General features: G+C 33.8%; 1 protein-coding gene across 1 annotated transcript in view; it reads right to left on the bottom strand.

Annotated features, from left to right (window-relative positions):
• Positions 1-778: 778 nt before the first annotated feature.
• The window catches only part of PIP4P2 (phosphatidylinositol-4,5-bisphosphate 4-phosphatase 2), a 48,154-nt gene continuing 23,270 nt past the window's right edge, over positions 779-25,662 (bottom strand). The window contains exons 3-7 of the mRNA XM_076005168.1: positions 24,408-24,514; positions 23,232-23,355; positions 13,700-13,752; positions 3,505-3,595; positions 779-2,326 (exon numbers count right to left, since the gene is read on the bottom strand). Coding sequence (XP_075861283.1) covers positions 2,183-2,326; positions 3,505-3,595; positions 13,700-13,752; positions 23,232-23,355; positions 24,408-24,514 — 519 coding nt within the window. The 3' untranslated portion in view covers positions 779-2,182. The remainder of the gene's footprint in view (positions 2,327-3,504; positions 3,596-13,699; positions 13,753-23,231; positions 23,356-24,407; positions 24,515-25,662) is intronic.

Raw genomic sequence — 25,662 nt, 5'->3', positions numbered from 1 at the left:
ATAAATTGAAAACAATGGTATTTATTTCCTACTGTATTTCTTTATTTGTGAATTACTTTTTCATGTGTTTAGTCCCTTCCAATAAAGATTAAATCTTTCTACTATTTTATAAAATCTTCATCAGTTTGTCTTTTGGCTTCACTTACGATTTTTGTTTGTTTTGTCTTAATCATCCATTCTATCTATCCTTTCATATATTACTTCTGCTTTTACATTCTACTTGAAAAGTCTTTCCTTAACCCAAGAAAATATTATACAAATATCTACCTATATACATTAATGTTCAAAATATAAAGTACAGTCCCAAATATATATAAGAATTTAAAATACCAATTCATTCATTTATTCATTCATATATTTCATTCATGTATATTGAGCACATATACACTAGACTGTACATTAGGAACTGTTCTAAGTGGTAATAAAACAGTGAACAGGACTGCCAGGGTTCTTGCTCTCATGGATTTGTATTTCAGAAGGAATACAATCATGTAGCATATAATTTAGTGTGGGATTTCAAATCAACGTGGGAAAGAATGGATTGTTCAATATACAATGCTGCTAACCATTAGGAAAAGAAATAATTCCATACCCACATCGAGTGTATTACAAATGGACTTAAAACCTATATTTTAAAAATAAAATAATGAAAATAACAGAAAACATTAATGAATATTATATAAAGAACCATACATATTCTAAAACATGAAAACTTAAGAGAAAGATCTCAAGGAAATTTTGAAAACAACATTATTTTTTAATGGAATAGAACAAGGTAACTTTTGAACAATAATCTTTATTAGTGTATTTTCAAAGGTACATATAATCCTGAGCTACTGCATTGATACATTTATCATTTACTCTGTGACGTTTACATGTATATTTTGCTCCAAATTCTCTGATGAATACATTTTTAAACTATTCAGGAACATAAATAATTTAAAATATTAGTCTTATCCCTGGAATTACCAATTAACTTACTCAGCTAATTCTATTACATTAAAGACTTTAGAATATTACTTCTTAATAAGCAATTTATTTTTCAAAACTGCAAAGATGGGCAGTGCGAGAGCTGATTCCATAAATCCTAGTGAATTCTTAGAAAACAATGTTGCTCTTTGTTTGTGATCTATTTTCTTGAATAATTTGTATAATTATCTGATCAGTTATTTTTGAGAAGAATGGTAAGAGTACCTCTAACCTAACATTTTTGCTAATGTAAAATGTCATAGGCTCCCTTCATATACAAGTAGTACATAATTATCCCAATAAGAAAAATTTATCGTGATCTAATGAAAAGGAGCACAACCCAATATAAATATATTTTTGATTAAATTGTTTAAGTTTTACAAAACATGTTACATGAAATACTTCTTCCAGTCCCTATAAAGGAATACATACAGCTGATTAACATTAAATTCCATAAATCCAAACCAGATCTTTTATAACTGGTAAATGACAAAAATGAAACATAAGAAGTCCTGTGATCTTCGAGAGAAGACATTTATCCAACATTTCCAACTGTGGACAAATAAATATTTTCATTCTTGTATTTTAAATTACTACCAAAATATTGCATCTTTCTACAAACAACAAAAAAACAAGCATACAGTATCTAGAAATGTTCTTTTTTCTCTGACAAGAATGTCAAGTCTTTGAAGGTACACTAAATTATTTTTCCTGAATAAGGTCACTATAATCTTAGGTTAAAGTTACTGTAAGCAGTTCAAGCAAAATGCATATTGCTTAGATTTTAAGCAAGCAATTTTGATACTGTTTAATTAAAATGTAAGTATAAAGGTGAAACTATTGTAGAAACATTTATAAACACTTCTTGGGAATACTCACAGATCAGCAAGTAATGAAATAACTGATTTAAAAATAATGAAAGGCTGCTATTATATGTAATGTTTGGTAACAAATCCAAAAATATCTTTAAGAGATGTAAACGAACATGAAAACACAGCTTTATTGTTCCAATTTGAGATCCTAGCAGCAAAACAAACTATTTGCATATAATGTAGTGCAATGAGCATTTGTTCATCAAAGACTCCCAAAGTCTTGAAATGATTATACATAAATCAGAATGGAATCCATTAGGATAAATAATTTAAAGATGTCCAGAGTAGCTTATCAAGAACTGCTAGACACTCTCACCTGCATCACTGAATCATAAGCAAGCTTATGCAAAACTGTGTTCTGGATAACTGACTCTTATGGCTCCCCAGTAACAAGCTCGGATAAGGCAGATCAAACCTAAGAGATAAGCTATTGCCCAAGAAACATAGGTTGCATGAAATCTCCTTGCAAAATCCTGGGTGCCAACCTAAAACAAAAACCAATATAAAAACAAAATATTAGAAACTTTAAAAAAATTTGCTTACAGAATTTGTGTTTTTATGAAATATATTCCCATACTAAAGCCACAAAGTCTTTATATAATAAAATGAGAGTAGGTGTATCTGTTGACTATAACTGGCAGACAATATTGCTACTTATATTAAGTAAAAATTTTATGAAGTAAACAAACTGCATTAAAATATGTTATCTCTAAAAGGAGTTTAATCTGTGTAACTTCTTGTTCCCATGGGACACAGTAAGACATTGCTAATAATATGGGACCAGGTGTACTAACTGAGGAACAAAGGAACATGGAAAGTAAATGGCAGCAAAACAGATCAGTTCCTTCCTCTGCTGGCATAATACCAATGCTAACTGCTTAGCTTCAGTCTCCTCTCAAAATAAGCCAGCCATCTTCATATGGGCAGTAAATCTCTGCTTGACTTGAATAAAGAGAAGAATGATTTTTTAGATCTCTCCACAGTTGAAAGAATGTTGTTCTGAATATAAGATACCCTGAGGCCAAGCAAAATTTGTTCTAGAACTAAATAAAAACAAATAGGTTTTTGTTAAATGGATGGTAAAGTCCCCAATGGCAAGGACTTTCAGAGGCGTCTAAAGACATCATTTCACCTGGATGGGAAAGTTCCATTAAAAACAGGTCCATGGGCTGAGCATGGTGGCTCAGGCTTATAATCCTAGCATTTTGGTAGGCTGAGGCAGGAAGATTGCTTGAGGCCAGGAGTTCAAGACCATCCTGAGCAAGAGTGAGACCCTGTCTCTATAAAAAAATAGAAAAAACTGGCTGGATATAGTGCCACGCGCCTGTAGCCCCAGCTACTAGGGAGGCTGAGGCAGGAAAATTGCTTGAACCCAGGAGTTTGAGGTTGCAGTGAACTATTATGACACCACTGCACTCCAGCCCAAGTGACAGAGCAAAACTCTGCCTCAAAAACAAAAAAGCAAAACAAAAAAACAAAAACAAAAGCAAAACCCCAGGTCAATGGATTGAGTTTCTGATTGCCCACAGTCCTTCAGAAGGTTTGGGGCTTGGCATGCCAAAGAGGCAGCCTCTTCAGGGATCACTGAATGTTGTCCCAAGTCTCATCACTGACTATTGATAAAGTTGAGAGGAAAGATTTCTAATAACAAAGTAATACTCACGGTTAATCCAACTCCAATGAAAATGCATATCATTCCAATGGTAATATATGCACAGCAGCGTCTTCGCGGAAGTGCACTACCCACTGAGGAGCTGCAAAGTCATGAAAGCAAAAGAGAACATTAAGTATTTACATAAAGATTTTCCATTTCATCTTTGTGAATTCTTATCCATGGATTTAATAACATTATTTTGTATACTTTTATTCATTTATTCAGCTTTATAGATAAGAACATGCATAAAAATATCATTTTTAATGAGTGACAAAATCATAAATGGTGAATTTATGGTATTGTGGCTTTACACAAAGTTCAAGCTTTGCTCATTGATAATATCCACAAAAATCCATTGTGGTCTCTAATAATCGTCCAAGATAAAAGTTTATTTCCAAAAACATCTACCCTAGAATGGAAAATCAGGCCTATCTTACAAATAGCATTTGATTTTTTTCACAGTTATAATGATATGCGTTTAGTGTAGAAAATTTGGAAAATAGAGTAAAGAATAAAAAGGAAAATTACCTATAATCCCACTACCATAAAATAGTCATTCAACATTTTGGCATATTTTCCTCTAGCCATTTTTTGTAACTTACCATGAATTTTCCTATATCATGAAGTACTGTCAAACTGGAATTCTGATGGATGGATATAACATAATTAACCAATTTTCTGCTATGCTATACTTAAAAGTGTTTTTTCATTATGATAAATAATGCCACAAAAGCATCATTTAAAAGCATTGTGCTTTTTTTTCATCATTTTCTTAAGGCTTTTTTTTTCTTAGAATTAGGATTACAAAGTTAATCAGGTTAAACTTTTTAAAATCCTTTAATACATACTGCCAAAAAGTCTCTAGGAAACTTATAAAAGTATATATTGCTATCATCCTTCTTAACTGAAATTCCAAATCCAATAGTATTTAGCTGTTTCCACGTCCAATTTTAGTAATTTTCAAAATGATACAAGTATAGCAGAGATCAAACAGCCAAATTAGGACTTTCTTCTCTGTCTAAATATACATGTATTTATTAACACATACCATATGCCAGCCACTGTGTTAATGAATGACATAATAAAGTATCTGATTCACCTTTGTGTGGCCAGTGTCAATATCATGCCTAACACAGTATTCTCTCAAGGAATGGCTGCTGAATAAGTAAAACACAGGCATAATTTAGAAATGTGCTATTCCAAAGAGGTTAGTTGTGCATAAAAATTATATCCTTTAATTCTCAAATATCTTTAAAAATTGATGAAATTTGCTACAAAAATACATCATAAAGTTTCCTGAGTACTTGAACCTAAACATCAATATCTGGATGACCTGGGGCCATCATTAATGACTGTACTGCCCAGCTTGCTATCTGGAATTACTAGGGCATGTAGGATTCATTGACTTTGTGTTACATTTAGCCTTAGACTATTTTTGGCTTTAATTCCTATACATCCATTTGGTGGATTTTCCTGCCCTAGACCTCGCAGCTGGTTGTTGTTTCTTATTATTACCTGTGTGTCTGCCTCTGCCAGTCTCTAATCTACCATGCATTGGAAGCCAATTAAGCTTATTAGAATCACTTATTGAATAAATCAAAGGTTCTAAGTGAATATTAGAGCGGTTTGTGAGCCAAGAGAATACACTTCAGAATATTAATTTCAATGCATGAATTCTGCTTAGAAAATCCATGCCCTTTTTTAATCACTCAACTGAAACAGTACCTACTTCTGAGAAGTCTTCCCAGAAAAGAAATAACCTACTGCTACACTACAACTCAAATGCAAATAAAAAGGGCAAATCACAGAAGCCATCTCATAACAGGGATAAGGGAATGACCAACAAGCACCTACTACATGAATAATAAAATGTCTTACATATTTAATACATATATAACACATAATATTGTTTTGCATGTGTTAAAACTTTATATGTGTTTGTGTTAACTGTATGCTTCTGTGACTTGCCCTTTTTATTTGCATAATACTCTACATGAGCCTTCCATAATGATATGTGAAGATCTAGTTCATTCATTTTCACAATTATCTTTCATAGATTTGAAAATTCTTAGAGATTATCTCTTGAATGCACCTACCCCATTCTGTATTTTTTTTTCTTTTTAGATTAGATATATATTAGACATCCTAGAATATATGTTCTCTTAATCTTACTTTCATCTTTGTCACTCTATGCGGGATTCTGGCTACTTTGCTTACCTCTATGTTCCAATCCACAACTTTAGTCTTCAGCTTTATCTGATCTGCTCTTCAATCTGTCTATTGCATTTTAAAATAACATTTGATTTATAGAAGTTATATTGTTTCTTTTTAAATATATCTAGTTTCTTAAAATATTTGAGACAATTATAGATCCACAGGTAGTTGTAATAAACAATACAGAGAGATTTCATGTAACTTCTACCCAATTTCCCCAATGGTAACATCTTGCAAAACTAAAATACAATATTATTAATAGGATATTAATGTTTACACAGTTCACCAACATTCATATTTATCATTTTACTTACATTCATGTGTATATGCATGTTTTAATTTTACACAATTTTATCACATGTGTAGGTTCATGCATCCCTCACCATAGTCAAGATACAGAACAGTCTATCACTGTAAGGATCCTTTTGTAAGCACACTCTCCTTTCTGCCCAGCCTGCATTCTGTGCCCACTACACCACCATTACCTGCTGCCATTTCAAAAATTTTATCATTCAAAAAATGTTACATAAATCAAATCTTATTTTCGGTAAACTTGTGTGACTACCATTTTTCACTCAGCACAAATTCAATCCATCCAAGCTGTTGCATATGTCAAACTTGCTACAGACACTCATGTACAGGCTTTTGTGAGTATTGTGAGTACTTGGGCATTTTTTAATGATCTCTTATTTGGATTCTCTTATTTTTACTTTTTAAAATATCTTTGACATGGCTATAACGTATTCTGTATAAAATAATTATAAATCTGAAATTTTTAGGAATCTAATTTTGTTATTTTTTTTTATCAATGCTGATTATGCTTATGGTACCTGTTTCCTCATATGGTTAGCAATTTTTGTGGAAAACTTATTTTGGCAGATCTTAACATAAGAAATCCTGCTATGCAGAGGTTAGGGATGCCTTCATCCTCAGAGAATTTTTATTTGCTTTTCGTAGGTTCCCTAGAGTGATAACAACCTAAACCACTTTAAATAGATTTCTGGGACACTTTTCTAGATCTTATAAATGACATGAAATATAAATTTAAATTCACTGTTATTATAAATTCACTTTGTAATCTTTTCTGGTGGATTTTTTTTCCTGACTTACTCTTTTCTTGGAGAATAGTACTTTAAGGACTTTATTGGGAGGGAGTGGTATTCCAACCCCCTCCACTTTATTTTGGGCCAATGCTTTCCCTCTCATTCTTTACCTGGACACTAAAACTCAAGGTTCTAGGTTCCTAGCATTTGCAAATATCCTTAGTATATCCTTAGTTGTCATTTCATTTTAATTTTTGGTCCCTAGGGATTTTCTTAACTTTCATGTGAGCTGAGCTATGCATTTACAATGATGTGAAAGTCAAGAGCATATGCAAAGATGTTGACAGTGAATCTCCAGGAGGAAAAGATCATTCAATGTTCCCAAACACCTAACTATTCACTCTTCAAATTATCAACCTTCCCCTTTACAAAAATACTCTATGAATACTAGGATTACGAGGGACATCTGGAAAATGCTAATAGCTAGTGCTATACAAATTGATAAGGGAAAAAGATGCCAAGCAATGTTCTTAACATTATAATTTTTAGAGGAGTTAGCCAGGAAAGAATTTATTAGGTGGGGCTTAAAGGACAGAGTAAAATGTGAATGGATGAGGGAGTCAGTCATTTTAGCTTAGAACAATAGCATTGTTCAGGTATAAAAAAGAATTGTCCAATGAACAAGCAGCAAAATAAACTTTCTGTCAGAGAAAGTTTTCTGCAGATGAGTAGTAAAAACAAGGGATGTTTTAGCTAATTTAATTTGTGAGGTTAAACAGGTATTTTCCAGGTAGATTGGGATGAAGAAGGAACTAGCCAGGCCATTTTAGGGCTAGCAGGATAAGATTCAGGGACAGAAGCAAGAAACTGTATAATATGTTTATGGAAGTAGAAGAATTTCTTGAGGCTGGGAGATATAGGGGGTTGTGTGTAGAGGTGAAGGAAAACAAAGATACTACCAGAAAAGTTAGGCAAAGATTTAAAACCAGAGGGCTTTATATACTTTGCCTATAGTTTGATTTTAGATTTTAGGCACTAGGCCTATAGTAAACCACATGGTACATTTATGGCAAGTAAATTCTTTTGGTTTTATTCTGAGTCCTTCCTCATAATACTTTATATGCCACTAAATTGACAAACCTAAGAATGGAAATGGCACCTTCTTGGGTTGTGCAATAAACAACCTGGATAACTGCATGCCATGACCATGAATTTGGGAACTACTAAAAGATCGAAAGCCAAGGAGTTTAAAATGATATATGCATTTAGGGACTATTATTCTAGTAAATGGATAAAGAACTGCAAGGTTGAAGGCCAAGAGATAAATTAGAAAACCACTGCAGTGGTCTTCAGAGAGATGCTGAAAGTATGAACTTTCAGGATGAACTAAAGTAGAAATAGTGAGAATAAGAGCATAGAATTGAAATGTCAAGAGACAGAATAGATAGCACATTACCATCTGAAGATGGAGAATGATGAAAACACACATTTAGATTTCTGGCTTGGTCAGTTGGGCAGATGGGACAACACAAATATATATAACATATAATAATATTATGATATATATATAACATATAATAACATTATTATATAATTTATAACATATAATAATGTTATATATTAATCATCATACAAGAAATATTAGTTTACAGAGGGAAGTGGGGAAGTTGACCAGATTGTGTTTGAAATGACCATGAGATATCAGGTTGAAGTAACTATCGGTGAATAGTGAATAGAGATTGTATATTTATATCTGAAGCCCCAAAGAAAGATCTGGAGTGATTTAATGGCATATAAATAACATAGGAACATAAAAGAAAACACAGATATAATGTGATTAAGTTCCAACCCTGGCATACAGCAATATTTGACAACTTGGAAAAAGAAATGAAGCCAACAAAGGAGTGTTCTGAGAAGTGGGAGAAACTCAAGAGAAAGTAGTATCGGAAACCAGGAAAAGAACAAATTTTAAGGAAAAATCCTAATGTATTAGTCAGGGTGCTCCAGAGAGGTCAAACCAACAGGAGATAGATAGATAGGTAGGTAGATAGATAGGTAGGTAGGTAGAGAGAGAGAGAGAGAGAGAGAGAGAGAGAGAGAGAGAGAGAGAGAGAGATAGATAGATAGATAGATAGATAGATAGATAGATAGATAGATAAAGAGGCAATTTATTAGGAGAATTGGCTCAGGCGATTATGGAGGCTGAGAAATCCCATGCCAGGCTGTCTGTAAACTGGAAACCTTGAGATGTGGGTAGCATGGTTCAGTCCAAGTCCAAAAGCCTCAGAATCAGGGAAGGTGCTGGTGTAATTCTCAGTCTGAAGTTGAAGGCCTGAGGACGTGGAGGACTGCTGGTACAAGTCCTGAAGTCCAAAAGCCAAAGAGAACTGGAGTTCTGCCATCCAAGAGCAGGGAGAAGAGTATCCAAGTTCCAGGAGAAAAGAAGAGAAAATCACCTTTCCTCGTCCTTTCTTTTTTCCCATGCAGGCCCCCAGCCAATTGGATGGTGTGTGCCCACATCAAGGGCAGATCCTCCCCACTCAGTCCACCAACTCACACACCAGTCTCCTCTAGAAACACCCTCACAGACGTATCTGGAAGTAATGCTTTACTAGTTCTCTAGGTATTCTTTAGTCTAGTCAAATTGACACCTAAAATTAACCATTGCACACCCAGGATAATCAACAGAACCAAATGTTACAGAGAAAACAAGCAAGATGAGGACCAAACTATCAGATTTTGTAATTGGGATATGAATTTTATCAGAGCAAATTCAGTGGCCTAATGGGGCCTGATAACCTATTGTGCTTTACTCCAGACAGAATGGGATGCCATAATCAAATGGGGACATAAGCCTTGGAAAGAAGAGACCTACATCTCTCTGAGAAGAGGAAATGAGTGAGCATAGACGTAGACAAGTTTATGGGTGGGGAGTGTAAAAAATAAAGGAGTTCACAGACAGCCTCAATTGTCTTAGAGAGATAGGAGGCAGCTCATGGGCTGAGACTGGGAGAGTTGGGGATACTGAGGTTGGGGGTTTAAGAAGAACAGTAAATATCTAGAAACAGCTGTTTGGGGGAATGGAGGAGGCAGTAAATCAAGCACATAAAAAAGGAATATAGAATAAGGGTTTAGCTAAAGTATAAAGCTATACGTTTGTAAAGAGCTAATCAATATAGAATTTTTTCAGCTCTCAGTTATCTTGGTAAAGGAAAGGAGAAGCCATGGCCATATTGATCCAAGACTGCTGATTGGAAAAGCAGATGGATAGGATGAAGACTCAGCCAATCGAGCAAACCCGGACTCCCCTTATATTTAATATGTTCAAAATGAATTTATCATCCTCAGCCAGACACATTTCTTCTAGATACCGCATTCCCTATCTTAGTAAGTGGTTCTACAGCCTCTCGGAAATAAGGTCATCCTTGACCCTAATCTTTCTCTCTTATCCCTTTACATTCAATCCTCCCTATTCCATTTCCTTAGTAGAACATCTACACAGGAGGGAGTGATATATGAACTAAGTAATGAAAGATAAGTGGGAATTATGTGAAAAATATCTTGAGATGGTTGTCAACCTCCCTCCCAAAAACCCTCTCTCATACTTCCTTTCCCTCCAATCTGGATTAGGTATTCTGCATAGAAGAGCATGCTGGCTATACCTCTTGCAAAGCACTAAAAAACTTATTTGTAGTTGTCTATTCTCCTTCTAGTGTCTACAAGACTAAGTTCCTTAAAGACAAGATTATATCCTTTATTTCAAATAGCCCATACCTAGCACAAAACTGTTTGTTGAATTGATGAATAATTATAAAATATAGCATGAAATGGCAACATAAAAGGTTAACATTTGAGAGTAAGGGTCTAGTGTTTAAAAGGGTGGGAGGTGATTCATACAGGAGTACAAGTGTGATGTGAAAGAGATAATATTCAATTATAATTATCATGGATTAAATAAGTTTCTCTACCAGTCTTAGGTTCCTTATAACATTTGCATGGAAATATAGTCCAAGCTATATTTCAGAACACTAGAACTATTTAATACCTCTCTAGTCCAGGGGTGGCCACAGCTGCTCAATTAAAAGAAAACATTGCCTTCAGCTGCAATAGTCCCAGCTACTGCAGGGGTAAGAAACAGTGCTGGATGAGAGAAAACGCTCCCTTGGTCTTTGGAATTCTGGGGAAACTTTCCCCACACATTTTGTGAAATAAGCACATTACACATTTGTTTCACAGTAATAATTTAGTAACTCCTGTGACTTAAAAATAATTTTAGGATATTTGTGTTTAAAGAAATAAAATTCAGGCCAGGCGTGGTGGCTCATGCCTGTAGTCCTAGCACTCTGGAAGGCCGAGGCAGGCGGATTGCTCAAGGTCAGGAGTCCGAAACCAGCCTGAGCAAGAGTGAGACCCTGTCTTTACTATAAACAGAAAGAAATTAATGGGCCAACTAATATATATAGAAAAAATTAGCCGGGCATGGTGGCATATGCCTGTAGGCCCAGCTGCTCAGGAGGCTGAGGCAGCAGGATTGCTTGAGCCCAGGAGTTTGAGGTTGCTGTAAGCTAGCCTGATGCCAGGGCACTCACTCTAGCCTGGGCAACAAAGTGAGACTCTGTCTCAAAAAAAAAAAAAAAAAAAAGAAATAAAATTCAGTCTCAGAATCTTAATCCAACAGATGGCCAATCATTTTGTTATGAAAAAAAATTCAAAAAAGAAAAAAAAAAGAAATCTAGATAGCAATTAGGAGTGTTCATGTGACAACAGTGTCTGCACTCAAGTAAGTAATGAAAGTCCCGAGTCCTCCCATGTTTAGCATGTGACTGCAGTTCTACAAACCTTCCTCTCAGAATAATGTTTAAGCTGATTTAGTCCATGTGAATTTCTATGTAAGTTGTTCCCTAAGTAGTTGAGACAAATTCTTCTTCATATTAATACACGGCCTTGTGATGATTTAACAAATCACAGAGTATCTAAACATTCAATACTTCATTATTATTAGCAAAAATATTGCCATTGTACTAAAATAAGCAAGTCCCTTGAGCAAAAATCTTTAACCTTTCTTAACAGTTTCTCATCTGTATAATGAGGATAATAATCCCTGTATTCCAGGATTGCTGTAAAGATTACAGTGAGTACATATGCATATATAAAGCAACTACCACTGCGCTTAGCACACAATCTGCTAACCACAAGAAGTCTCTGGTTTTCATTTTCTGTAAGTTTTTTCAATCCAATTTAATGTTCTCAGAAAAAATATCTGCAATTTAATTTTGTACATTTTTGTGAAAACACAGATAATAGACCAAAATACTTATCATTCACTTGCATAGTCACATACATTGAGGGAGGAGTGTGGGAATGTCCCTCAAACACATATATATTTTCCTCTTTACTTATTTAGGGTTAGCCTCTTTGTTTCTCCATGTACACACTTCTACTAGATTCAATAAATTTAAGAATTTGGATTTGAATGATTAATTTCACAAATAAAAAAGAAAATATCTGTTCTTTAGAAGCTAAAATATGCTGTAAAGAAGCTATTCTCATAAGGCTGCATTTACCATTAGTTGGAATGAGAGCTAGCAGAGATAGAGATATTTTGTTACACATACTCTACTTTTCAGACACTTTTTAATTATTTTCTCCTAGAAACCATGCTTGGAATCTCTTGACTCTCAAAGTAGATAAGGTATTTGTATCATACTAACGTCACACAAATTAAAGTATGATCCCATATTTTCAATTATAAAAATTGAATTGTCAAAACCTGCAGCTTAATTTCCCTTGGTTAAGTTATAATTCACAAATATAAGTGGCAAACAGAAGAATGTTTTAATTAAAAGGATGTTATCCAAATAGATGTTGTGCAGGAAAGAATGTAACAGGCCTGGGACTGCTATCCTTAGAAAGTCCTACTTGTAAGGTTAGCCCTTAGCTGGCATCTGAGAACTTAGATTTTGGGAGAGTTCCCACTATTCCCTAACTGCTAAGAGTGGTTTATTAAGTGTCAGTTGTTTGTGTAAACAATATGGTTTATGCTAAACACCTGCTTTCCTTCTGGGACATTTGGTTTGTGCTAGGTAGTAGGTGACCAGCTCCAATAGAAACTGTGGACACTGAGTTTCTAAAGAGCTTCCTTGGTAGATAACATTTTACATATGTGCTAACAACTCATTGCTGGAGTACTCCAGTAGGAAAGGACTATGGAAGTTTGTCCTGGTTTCCTCTAGACATTGTCCCATGTGCCTTCTCCCTTGGCTGATTTTGCTTTATAATACTTTTGCTGTAATAAATCATGTCTGTGAATACAACTCTATACAAATTCCTGTAAGTTCTCCTAGAAAATCAAGGAATCTTGGGACCCCCAACACAGCTGCCACAAAATGTCTTTAATCAAAATGTCTTATATTATTTCCCATTTTTATATTGCCTTATGTTATTTTACACAGGTACACCAATTGGGAATAGAGAGAAAAAGACTGAATTGTTAAGACAGACAAATAATTATACAAACTTTGCTGTTGGTGATAATTTTACCAGACAAGAGATGAAAAAGGCTATTAACCACCTAATTATGAACTCTAAAACAATTTGGATTTTCCCCTCGATTACAGCCCATTTTATAAAAATAAATTTTAGATTAATTGTGATAGATTGTAACCTCTTAGGACATTTGGAAATCCTTACTAAGTTACTGATAATTTTTAGCAATTTCACTTTCTTAGATTTATTTCCCTTTAGAGAATGATAATCAAGAAAATCATTTTAATTTCAAAATGGAATATATCAATTAGCTTAAGGATGATTTTTAGTCTTAAAAAACATAAATATATTAAGCATGCATTCATTCTATAGCATGTCTTAAAATCAAAATCTACTTGGGTATTCTGAACTCTAAATAGTTCTCAAATACTTAATGGTATTTCCAATGATAGGGAACTTACATTTTTTTGCAGTGTGGGCATTTTGCCAGAGTGTTGAACCTCAGTTCCATCCACTGTAAAATAAATAAAGAGAGGAATTGAAAAGAAAAACAACTGAAAACTATCCAATCTGATAAAATGTTTCTTTTAGTTTAAATGTCATCAGGGATCACAACAGAAGTAATCACCCTCTCATAGTTACGTGAGCTCCAACACTTCCCTCCTCCTCTCTTAAAATAAAAATACAGTTTGTGATCTCTCTCAGAAACAGTTCCCATGACTTTTCCAAGGTTCTGACGCAATCTAGGTTGCTTTTACAATCAAAATTGAATGTAATGCCGTGATTAAGGTCATCTCTTATGGCTGTAAGTCTCAGTTCACCTCCAGGGAATAAAAACATACTTTATGTATCTTCAAAGTCATTTTTCCTTTAAGTCCTGAGGGCTAGCCTTTTAAATACTTGAATATTTAGATTCATTACTAAAATGCAACTATTTATTCTACTTATGTGGGAAAGGCACCGAGTACATAAACTAAACAAATTAGATACAGGTAGAACTAAAGTCATGGAACTGTTCCTGTTCTGTCGTTGCTCACACGATGTAACAAAAACACTCTACTTCTAGGGTACAATTTTCTCTTTAAATTTTCTTCACCGTAAGTGTAAGTAGAAGAATGTGGCACCTTCCCCACAGGAAATAATTTCAGATACTTGAGATGGCTTAAGGGTAGTAGGTAGTGTTTGAAAGAATGTGCAATATAAATTTAAAGTAAACCTTTATCCCATAAAATATACTTTGAAAAATGGCTTTCCAACAACTTCCATCTTATTTTTGTATATGCCTTCTCATAAGGATTACTTTCTTTATAGTTTTAGGGGAATTTCTTTAAGGACTTCAGCAGTTCTATCATCAAAACAAATCCTTTATTAAAATTAACTTTGTTTGGGACTCTAGTTCACCACCTTTTCCTTTCAGAAGGCTCAGATTCTAGGTACAGTGAGGTTTCAATAATTTATGCATCCTCGAATGTTTTAATTTTTTGAAAATATCTGATCCATGCTTTTTTTCTTTTTTACTTTTTCTTTTATAATTATATTTAAGAAAAGAACAAACAGCTTTGAGTTTCCTGGACTCCTTTTTCTTCATTTTTATGTTAAACCTCATGAAATTTAGTTAACCTTGATATGATCTCTCTCAGTCACAGTAGAAACAGTCCTGAGATAAAATAGAAATGAAACTTTACAGTACTGTTCACTCTCAAAAATGATTCTTTTTCAATATCTGCGAATGTCAACCCAAGAACACATTTTTGTTCAAGCAGCAGCAAGTATTTCTCTTATTACTTATACTTTGTAACAAGTTGATATATTTCAAAGTTACTCTTAATAGTGAAAATTCTATAATTGTTATTTCATGTGCTGAGCAGAGATTTATATAGATTTCTATAGAAATTGGTATAGAATATTAAGCAATGAAAGAATAAAAAAATATAATAATGAGTGCTTTTTTTATGTTCATGCAATAGATTTAAGATAGTCGCTAAACTTTGTAGTATCATTTCAAATGTTATTTATAAATAACACATTTAAGTGTTTCATAGTTAAAAGCAACAAAATCATGTGAGAAACCAATGATAAAAACTCTTGAGTCAGGAGTAACCCAAAATCTAAGACTTAAGGTTAACACATTGGCATAGAAATTCTAGAATTTCAGATAACCAACCTAAGGAGATTAGTCCAGTATTATCATTTTATAGTGTTCTTCATTTTAGCATAAATTATGTGTGGTAAAATAAATAGTAGCTGATAAATGGCTGAGACTTTATTGTATAATTAGTAAATTACACAGCCAGCAACCTAACACATCTGGTTTTGTTGTTATCTCCAACTACTCCCTTACATGCAGCAAACTAAGAGCAGAAAAGCCATCTATTATTAGAAATAAATTTGTCATAATCTATTCAAATGAATGCAAATACCTATGCTTTTGAAAATAAGTTAACTTACTACTGTTCTCTTATCTAAAATCCTACCCCTGAACTCATGAAATTTTATTGCCGGACTTTGACGTCTTGACAGATAAAAAATCTTATTATGTCTATCAGAAAGATTAAAAGTAATTTCTCTAAAACTCAATAATTTTTAGAACAGGTCTTCCAATATTTGATTTCTAACTATTTTATGTAACAAATGAATAATTTCCACAAGTTCTATTTTGCAACTAATATTAGAAGACTCATAAAACGTTATACCACTTAAAACTAGTAATTTTAATAACACCCTGATGGAATATATATATATATATATATATATAAATGGATATAATAGGCAACTGGTAACACTTTGAAGTATATTCAAAACCACTGTCCTGGCCAGGCATGGTGGCTCATGCCTGTAATCCTAGCACTCTGGGAGGCCAACGTGGGAGGATTGCTCAAGGTCAGGAGTTGGAAACCAGCCTGAGCAAAGGGGAGACCCTGTCTCTACTAAAAATAGAAAGAAATTAATTGGCCAAATAAAAATATATAGAAAAAATTAGCCGGGCATGGTGGCGCATGCCTGTAGTCCCAGCTACTCAGGAGGCTGAGGCAGGAGGATTGCTTGAGCCCAGGAGTTTGAGGTTGCTGTGAGCTAGGCTGACCACGGCACTCACTCTAGCCTGGGCAACACAGTGAGACTCTGTCTCGGAAAATAAAACCAAAAAAATCCCGCTGTCCTTCTCTACTATAGTACCAAACCCTCTGTCCTTGTGTCCAAGTGAATAAAATTAGCCCATTTCAAGGGCAAAGTCTGAACCATTATCTATAATTCAGTCACATATTGTGAGCTGTGTTAGTATTTATTAAAGAATAACAACCTCTCAGTCAGACACTGATCAACAAAAACATCTCCATATACCTTTGATCAGCAGAGAACACAGGCTCCCCCAAAATGCAGTATTAAACTCTGCTGTTCACTTGTTTTAAGAAATTTCTTTACATTCATGGAGGACTAGCTGAAGGTTAAATATTCACTTTATTCTTCTGAGAAACTATTTTTCAAACAATCTCCCTCAAAACACTACTCTGGGTAGATGATCCACTCAAAATTGTTTGGAGGACAAAAAAAATCTTTGGACATGCAATGTGAAAAATCCCTCTTGAATATTAACAATGATGCATGCTATTAATAAAAATGCTACAGAATACTCCTATAAAAAATCTGTTTATTTTCTTTTTATCCTAGCAATTCCCAATGATCATGCAACTCTTTACTCACATAGCTTCTTATTAACCTATAACATTAATGTGCCATTGAATACACTTTGGAAAACACATATCTAGCTTTTCTAAACTTTATCCAGGGTGCCAGCTAGGCTGTGAAATGAATAGTGTGAATTCCTAGCAAATTTAACTTTAGTATTATAATAACACTGATATAGATGTTATTATACACAGTATAATAACATTAAGTATAATGTTATTATACTTAACACAGTATAATAACATTATACTAACATTATACTAACATTATATTAACACAGTATAATAACATTAAGATGTTATTATACACAGAAGGATGTTATGAGAATATAGAGAATATATTTGGCTTGCATATTACTTTAGTAATTTTCTTTTGGTGGAAGAAAAACTAAATTATTATAAATTTTTTTGAATGATAAAAACCATGTCACACACAATAGTTCTTTTATCTTAATCCTCAGGAGAATTCTCTCTCAGGTCTCAGTAGTTCATCAAAAGTTTTCCCATGTGATCTTTTTGTTAAAATATTATAAATATCTTGTAACAGATCATGTTTCCTCTTTTCATTGACTCTGGAAACTCAGCTAAGATTCTGCCTAATTTTATCAACTGTACAGGACTGAATACTATACATACTTATATTCTTATGCATGACTTCATGTTATTTTTCTTCCCTATTTTTTATTCTTCTTGATTTTTTTCTCATATTTTGTTTTTAATCTTATTGAACTTAATGTCTTTGTAAGTTGTTTCAATTGCTCTTGGGCCTTGCAAGCCAAGGCTGAAACAAAGTAGGGAATAAGTAAATGAATTATCCCAATAGTTAAAAGTTTGAAGGGCAAAGAACATACTACAAAGGATATAAGATTTTTCATGATCAGCATAATAATGATATGGCTGCAAGTCAGAATTAAGAGCTTTGTAGGTGATGTACTCTTCATAACACTGAGCATTTCTCATTAATCTGAAACTTTCAAAAGCAATATTCACCCTATAGTTATGACCAGAGTTCCCCTAATTGCCCAAAATTTTGTTTTCCAGAAATTTTGAGATCATCTTCAAATATCATATTTTAATCCAAAACATCTTTCCTTGCTAAAGAATTAAAGTTTTCAATCATAATTACTGTGTTAATATAATAATATGATTCACTTGCCTGCACTGAATATTAAATAAGAAAGAGACAGGTTTTAGAAGTTAGTGTCAGGCTTGCATATTACTTTAGTAATTTTCTTCTGGAGGAAAAATATTTAAATGTATAAGTTATATTTAAAAATATTAAAAACCATAGCATATACATATCCATCTAAACTCTCAATTTGGATCCTTTTCTAGAATTCACTGCCAGATAATTCCAAAAAATTAAATATAAGCCTTTTTAACAGCTGTCTTTGATTTTCCTTTTTTCCTCATTTCCTTTTCCATCCTATTAATAGCACAGTCAATTCTCTCTCGCAGATTCTTTATGCTATTCCTGATCATCATCATCATCACTTTGCTGGATAATAAAAGCTAAGCATCTAGTCTTATACATCTTCTGGCTTGCCCCTAAGCAATCCATTCTATACACAGCATCACATATACAAAATTAAGCATAAAAGCTCTTTTGTAGCTTTCCATTAATCTTAGGATAATGTCACTTACTCTAGGTTAGGTGCTTCTGTGTGTGCACTAAGAACACTGTATCTCCCTATCTAGTCTAAACACATTTCATATAATTCGTTTTATAATAAATATCTTTTCCCTCCTATAAGATTATAAGACTCCACGAAAACAGAGACCATACTTCTAATTCACTGCTGTTTCCCCAGTGCCTAGCCCAGTGCCTCGTACACACTCAATATATATTACTGAATAAATGAAATCGGCTCATTTGTAATGTGACTACAAGGATTATTCAAGGCAAGGATCTGAAATATAAAGCATAACAGAGTAGAATGCAAGATATTTGTGGAAGGGAGATAGGGAGATTCCTGAAGTGAGTTGAAAAACATCTATTTTGAAGATTTTTAAATTGCATTACTTTCAAAATATAATTTATTCACATATAGGAAAGAAAAGGAAAACAAATATGTTCAATATATATTTAGTCAATTCACTTTATACGTATTGGTATCTACAGAGTATATTACCCTATATTAAATCAATATATAGTGATTTTTAAAAAGAAAATTGTTACCTATCCCCACCAAGTTTATTTTCTAATTCATGTACTTAGTCACTGATCCAAGCAATGAAATATAAATGCAAGGAAAAAAACTTATTTTGTCCTACCAGATCAGAGAAATCCTAGCAATTCTGATTAAATGTAGTAAATTGAATAAATGCATGTATTTCTATTTCTTTTTCCAAACCTGACTAAAATAATAGTAAATCAATTTAAAATTATATAATTCCATAAAGACAAAAAAAGAAAACAGAGGGGAAATGACTTCAAATTTTTGGACAACAGAAAGCAGATGGGTACTTCGCAACTCACTTAGTATAAAGGATGTTGAAACTTGACTGCCTATAGAAAGATAGGCCAATGACAGCAGGCTGGCTCACACTGAAGAACCCAGATTAAGTCAGGTAGTGGATCTACCAGGTATTTTCAAAGGTAGAGTTAACACTGGGAATAACAACAGGAGGATCACACTCCCAAGTTCATTGCAGCATTATTCACAATAACCAAGATATGGAAACAACCCAAATGTCTGTCAGCAGATGAATGGATAAAGAAATTGTGGTATATACATACAACAAAATATTATTAAGCTTTTAAAAAGAAGGAAATCCTGCCATTTGTGGCAATATGAATGAACCTGGAGTATGTTATGTTAAGTGAAATAAGCCAGATACAGAAAGACAAATGCTGCATGATCATAGTGATAGTTGCCAGGGGCTCGCAGGCAGGTGGGGAATGGGGAGATGTTAGTCAAAGAGTACAAAGTTTCAGTTAGGCAGGATGAATAAGTTCTGCAGATCTAATGTACAGCATAGTGACTATAGCTTACAATACTGTATTATACTTGAAATTTACTAAACAAGTAGATCTTAAGTGTTCTCACCACACATACAAAAGGTAACTATAGGAGGTCATCAAACAGTTTAATTACGTTGATTATGGTAATCATTTCACAATTTATGTATATCAAAACATCAAGTTGTACGCCTTAAATATATATATATATATATATATATATATATATATATATATATATATATAATTTGTTTGTCAATCAAACCCCAATAAAGCTGGGAAAAACAACGAGAAGTATGATTGTAAATTCTTCCTCCATATCACAAAACCAGAAAGTACCCCTTCCCAACACACGTAAGTAAAGAGTTATTTATTCTGAAGATAAATTTGACTAGAGATCCTATGGACTTGGGAACACCAGGCACAGAAGGCAAGAATACAACTCATTCTAAAAACAAAGAAATTAAAGTCTGTAGCCTGAACAGTGGATAAGATATTCACCCCTATTATCTCCCTTAGCTCCTACAATGCTGTCTCTCAGGTGTATCACTCACAAGAGACTGGAGGGTCCTTCTCCAGAGAAACTTGCCCTAAAAAAAGACCAATTGATACTAATAGTTGACAGATTTTCAAAGAAAGAGGAGGAAATATGGGAGAGGAGGGAAGAGGAAGAATAAGAGGAGGAGGAGGAAGAGAAGTCATCATCATTAGCCCCTAGTGGCACGCATTGAGATTCCAATCAGTGACTTACTCTCAAACATAAATGAAATTTTGAATAAAATGTCTTTCATAAAGGAAAAACAAATACTGAGGCAGTAGGATCACATGAGTCTAGGGGTTCAAGACCAGGCCAGCTTGGGGAATACTGCAAGACCCCATCTTTTTGAAAAATATAAAAAAAGAAATTTTTAAAAAAATTTAAAAAGTGGGGAGAAAACAAAGACAAGGCATAGAGAAGAGCAATACCTTAGAAACAAATACAATGAATAGCTTCAGAAAGATGCCATAAAGAAGGGAATGCCTTGAAAAAAAAAGAAAAATAATCAGAACAAACAAAGGCTCTTTGAAATTGAAAACTAACTTATATCATCTAAAATTAAAAATTTCAATTACGTTTAGAAGACAGAGTAAAAGAAGTTTCCAAGTAAAACAAAAAGCCAAAATTTAAAAGAAAATGTAAAAAAAGAGAGAGAGTCAGTTCAGGTGATCTAACATAAGTTCTAGAAAGAGGGAACAGAGAAAATAGAGTGGACTAAAAGACAGCCCACTAAGTATCCAGATGATGAGCTCATAAAGACCCTCGCTAAGACATATCTTCATGAAATTTCAGAACACTGGAGAAAATCCATGAGGAAAGAGAAAGGAAAAAAAATATGTAGTATCAAAAGGATCAGGAGTCAGAATTGCAACTGATCTCATCAACAATGGAGCCAAGCTTTCAAATTTCTGAGAGGAAACAACTGGCAACCTAGGACTGTACATCTGGATGAATTATGAAGTGAATGTGAGATGAGATTAAATACCACTTAAGAAATAAAAGGGCTCCAATTTATTTCCCTGCATATTTCCAGAAAGCAAAGAGAAGATGCACTCCACCAAAATAAAGGAATTAACCAATAACCAAGAATGGCACAGGATCCAACACAGGAAAGAGGTAAAAGGAATTTGCAGGATGATGGCAAAGGGAAGTCCCAGGATGATAGCTGTATAGCAGGAAGCCTAAATAATAGATTCTCTTGTGTGTTTGACTATATCGACAGGAATTTTATAGTTGTATAAAAGAATATGTGAAGAATTAATATTACTATATAGAAAATTTTTTAAATCCAGAGAAGAGGGGCAATTATTTACAAATCCAAGCAAATGTTAAAAGCCATACAGGAGAAAAATGTACCATATTACTTGGTTCAGCTGTGAACATAATTTACCTAATCATAAAAAATGTAGGCCAGGTACGGTGGCTCATGCCTGTAATACCAGCACTTTGGGTGGCTGAGATGGGAGGATCACTTGAGGCCAGGAGTTTGAGACCAGCCTGGGCAACATAGCAAGACCTCATCTCCATAAAAAATTTAAAAAACAATTAGCCAGGCACGATGGCACATGGAAAATAGCTTGAGCCCAGAAGTTGGAGGATGCAATGAGCTATGATCATACCACTGTACTCTAGCCTGGGTGACATAACGAGACCTTATCTCAAAAACAAAAACGATAATAAAAAAATAAAAAGAAAAAATGTAAATTTTAATTATTAATTGAATAAAATGTTATAACTCTACTGAGAATATGGAAGTGGGGAAAAGAATATGAGTGGGAAAGTATACAAGTGTTAAATCCTTGCATTTTTACAATGTAGTGGGTTATGTCTAAAATTGCTTAATCAAAAAGCAAAAGGATAAGCAAACAATTTAAACACTTGGAAGTGAATATTAGCAGAACAGCTGAAAGAATTGAAAGTATCTGAGGGATGGTAACTGTTGGTCAGCTAGATGAGGAGACTGCAGTCCTATCTGAAATTTAGAATTATATACATGAATTACTTTAATAAAAGTAAAAATCAGGAAGAAATAAAGCAAATCACTTATACTTCATTAAGCTCATCCATTCCTTAGTGACAGCAGATCTTGTTTATACACACCCAGGCCTACACTCCAGAAGGTATCTTTAATACTCAAGTTCTAAACAAAATCCTCGGTCTCCTATATAGGCTAAACAACAAAAGAAAAACTTACCCTTTCTGAACGGGTAAGTCAATATGAAATTAACTTTTTAAAAATCAGACTTTGAGTTCAAGTTAGAAATAGTAAAGCAACAACTTCTATAACTTTTGTTCATACCAAATTAACTATATTTTCTTTTTTATCTAATGGTTTTTCTGAGTATTGGTGTTAAGTCTCTTTCTTCACACCAAAAAATAATTCTTAAAAGTCAGAAAATTTTTGATAAATTATATTAAGAGTTTTTCTTGAATCTAGAAGCCATGAAGCAAGAGATTGTGTACTTTGTGCTCTGCTGAGTAGGTAAGACTAGGGCTAAGATTTAGGTGCTCACCAAGCCAAGATACCCATGGAGCTAAGCTTAGAGGAAGGGATATTGTTTTTCATTGGCTTAGAAGGAGAGAATCCTTTTGGGAATTGAGCCAATCAGAGGATGCACCGTTATATAATTCACAAAAGATGCTGTACATCCTAGCTCCACTCTGCTTAACTATTTTCCTAAATAAGACTCTGTTTTAATCGATTTGCACTTGGACAAAAAAACTACAAGACTATGAGCATTGGTCAAATCTATAAGTTCATGATCCATATTTACAGATTGATGCCCTATGACAAACGTCCAGTTACTTACCAGGAATGTGTTTCCACAGTGCCCACACACGACTCTTGTACCTTCTGGTTGGACTGGCAATGCAGGTTGAGCTGGTTGTTCTTCAGAAATAAGCATTACTGGGCCAAGGTTAATTATGCGTCTACTATAGAAAGAGAAAGGAAACAACTTCACTATCCCAAAAATGGACTGAGAAAAAAGCCTGCAACATATGGCCAAAAATATGAACTGTATCAGTGAAAATATGTTATACTTGTTTTATAAATTAATGTGTCAAGTTTTAGAGCCAAAATCACAGAATATAGCAATAGTCTTTCAAAAACAAACAAAAAAAAATATGAGTCTTTTTATACTGGGAGAGAAACCATATATTATAGCATTGGTCCTAATCAATGACCTTGGGAACCATTTAACTGCCATTTCCAAGTTTTTGTAAGTTCAAATCAGAAAACAGTTATCATTCCTTATCTAGGAAGACAGTCCAAGTTTGGTAGAAGATTCAATTAGTTAAAAATATTCTAGATCAACTAAAATGTGTGTGCCAGTAAGGTATCAAAGTCCTGGCTTAAAACCAAATTTCTCTGAGCAGTTTGGTATTCCTTGATGGCTATTTAATCAAAGATAAAAAGAAAGCAAAATGGGAGCCTCCTTTCCTTTCTATTCTCCAGTCTACCATCAGATGGGGCTGTAAATGATTCATGTACTGATTGAAAAGCCAGAGAGATCACAGAAAAAAAATACCTTATATACTTGTGTCTGGGTACATCTATAATGGCATTTGGCATGGGCAAATAATTCCAGAATTTATTATATATAATATGCTCAGCAAAGACTAGTGTAGCATACAAAGAGATACACAATGACAACTAAAACACTTCCAGGTTAAGATTAATTATATCAAAGATAAAATAACTGGTTATTTCCAAATAAGTTCAAAAAGTCACTGATGTATTATAGCACATTAATTACTTACATAACATAAAGATAACATTCATTGCTCATTTAAGAATATTATAACCTAAAATACCTATGCCTGTTAAATTCAAACTAAACATATCATTAACAAAAAAAAAATCTAGGTCCTGTAATTACTTTGAGGGTAAAGACTGTCTAGAACAAAGCCTGGCACACAATAAGCCTTTAATAAATACTTGTTGAATGAACAAATGAATTAATGAATGAATCTTTATCTCTTACCAGTTGGGTCTCGGACATCCTATTCGCCGAGATGTGTCCTTACATATGAGGAGACAATTACAAGGGCATCTAACATATTTCTTCCCTGTTGGGGGGTTTTTGATTGGCTAGATAAGAGAAGAAAATGTAAGCGCAGCAAATTAACCAGAGTACAGATTGCTAAAGTTTGTGTTTAAAAAGGAAATGATTCTGTTAAAACTAAGGCTCCCTATAGTGCTTTCAAAGTACAATTTAAGGAAAAGTACATTGCCAGTGATGTCAAACAGCACAAATGTTGGCAAGCATTCTATGAAATTTGGGGGCCTGTAGAGATTTAATTATTAAGGGCATATTTCAAAATTAGTTTGTACTGGCCTTTTAATATGGGAGGAATATTTAGTGCACACCAAGAGATGTTTTCTCTTTAAAGTTCACAACACTATGTGTCATCTATCTGTCTTGCCACATGTAAACATCTACTGAGGATTCATGCACCTGTCCGCAAAGAATGAGCTCAATGAACTCAGTAAGAAGAATAATGGGAAACAGGAGTACATGATACCTTGAATTTTTTTTTTTTTTGAGACAGAGTCTCACTCTGTCACCCAGGATAGATTGCAGTGGCATCATCATAGCTCACTGCAACCTCCAACTCCTGAGCTCAAGAGATCTTCCTGCCTCAGCCTCCCCAAGAAGCTGGGACTACAGGCGAGCACCACAACGCCCAGTTAATTTTTCTATTTTTATTATAGTAGAGGCATGGTCTCGCTCTTCCTCAGGTTGGTCTCAAATTCCTGAGCTCAAGCAATCCACCTGCCTCAGCCTCCCAGAGTGGTAGGATTACAGGTGTGAGCCACACTGTGCCCAGCTGAACTTGAATTTTTCTTAAACTCTACTTATTAGAATATAATAAGTGATTTATTTCATGACCTACTTTAACTTAAAGATTTGTAATCGCTTTTCATACTAGTATTTCTTAAAAAAAAAAACAAAACTATAGTAAATTTAAAAGCAAGAATAAACAGACCAAAGAAAGCACTCCTTGCAATACTATTAAGGGAATATATCAAAATTAGTTTGTAGGTCAGTAAATTAGGTCAGTAAATATGAAATGTCCAATTTGGAATCAAAAGTGTAGTTTATTATATCTCAAATAAGCAGTACAAATAATCAAAGTATGCACTGAAACTACTGACACAGTTTTGCTATCTTAACAGTAGCTTGTTTATGCCAGCAGCGAAGAAGCCTGGAGAGTGAACGGCGATGAAATTGCGAA

Source organism: Microcebus murinus, chromosome 7 (genome assembly GCF_040939455.1).
Source record: "Microcebus murinus isolate Inina chromosome 7, M.murinus_Inina_mat1.0, whole genome shotgun sequence".
Lineage (NCBI taxonomy): Eukaryota > Metazoa > Chordata > Mammalia > Primates > Cheirogaleidae > Microcebus > Microcebus murinus.
Note: the sequence above shows the minus strand (reverse complement) of the source record. Positions and strands in the feature narration are given on the sequence as shown.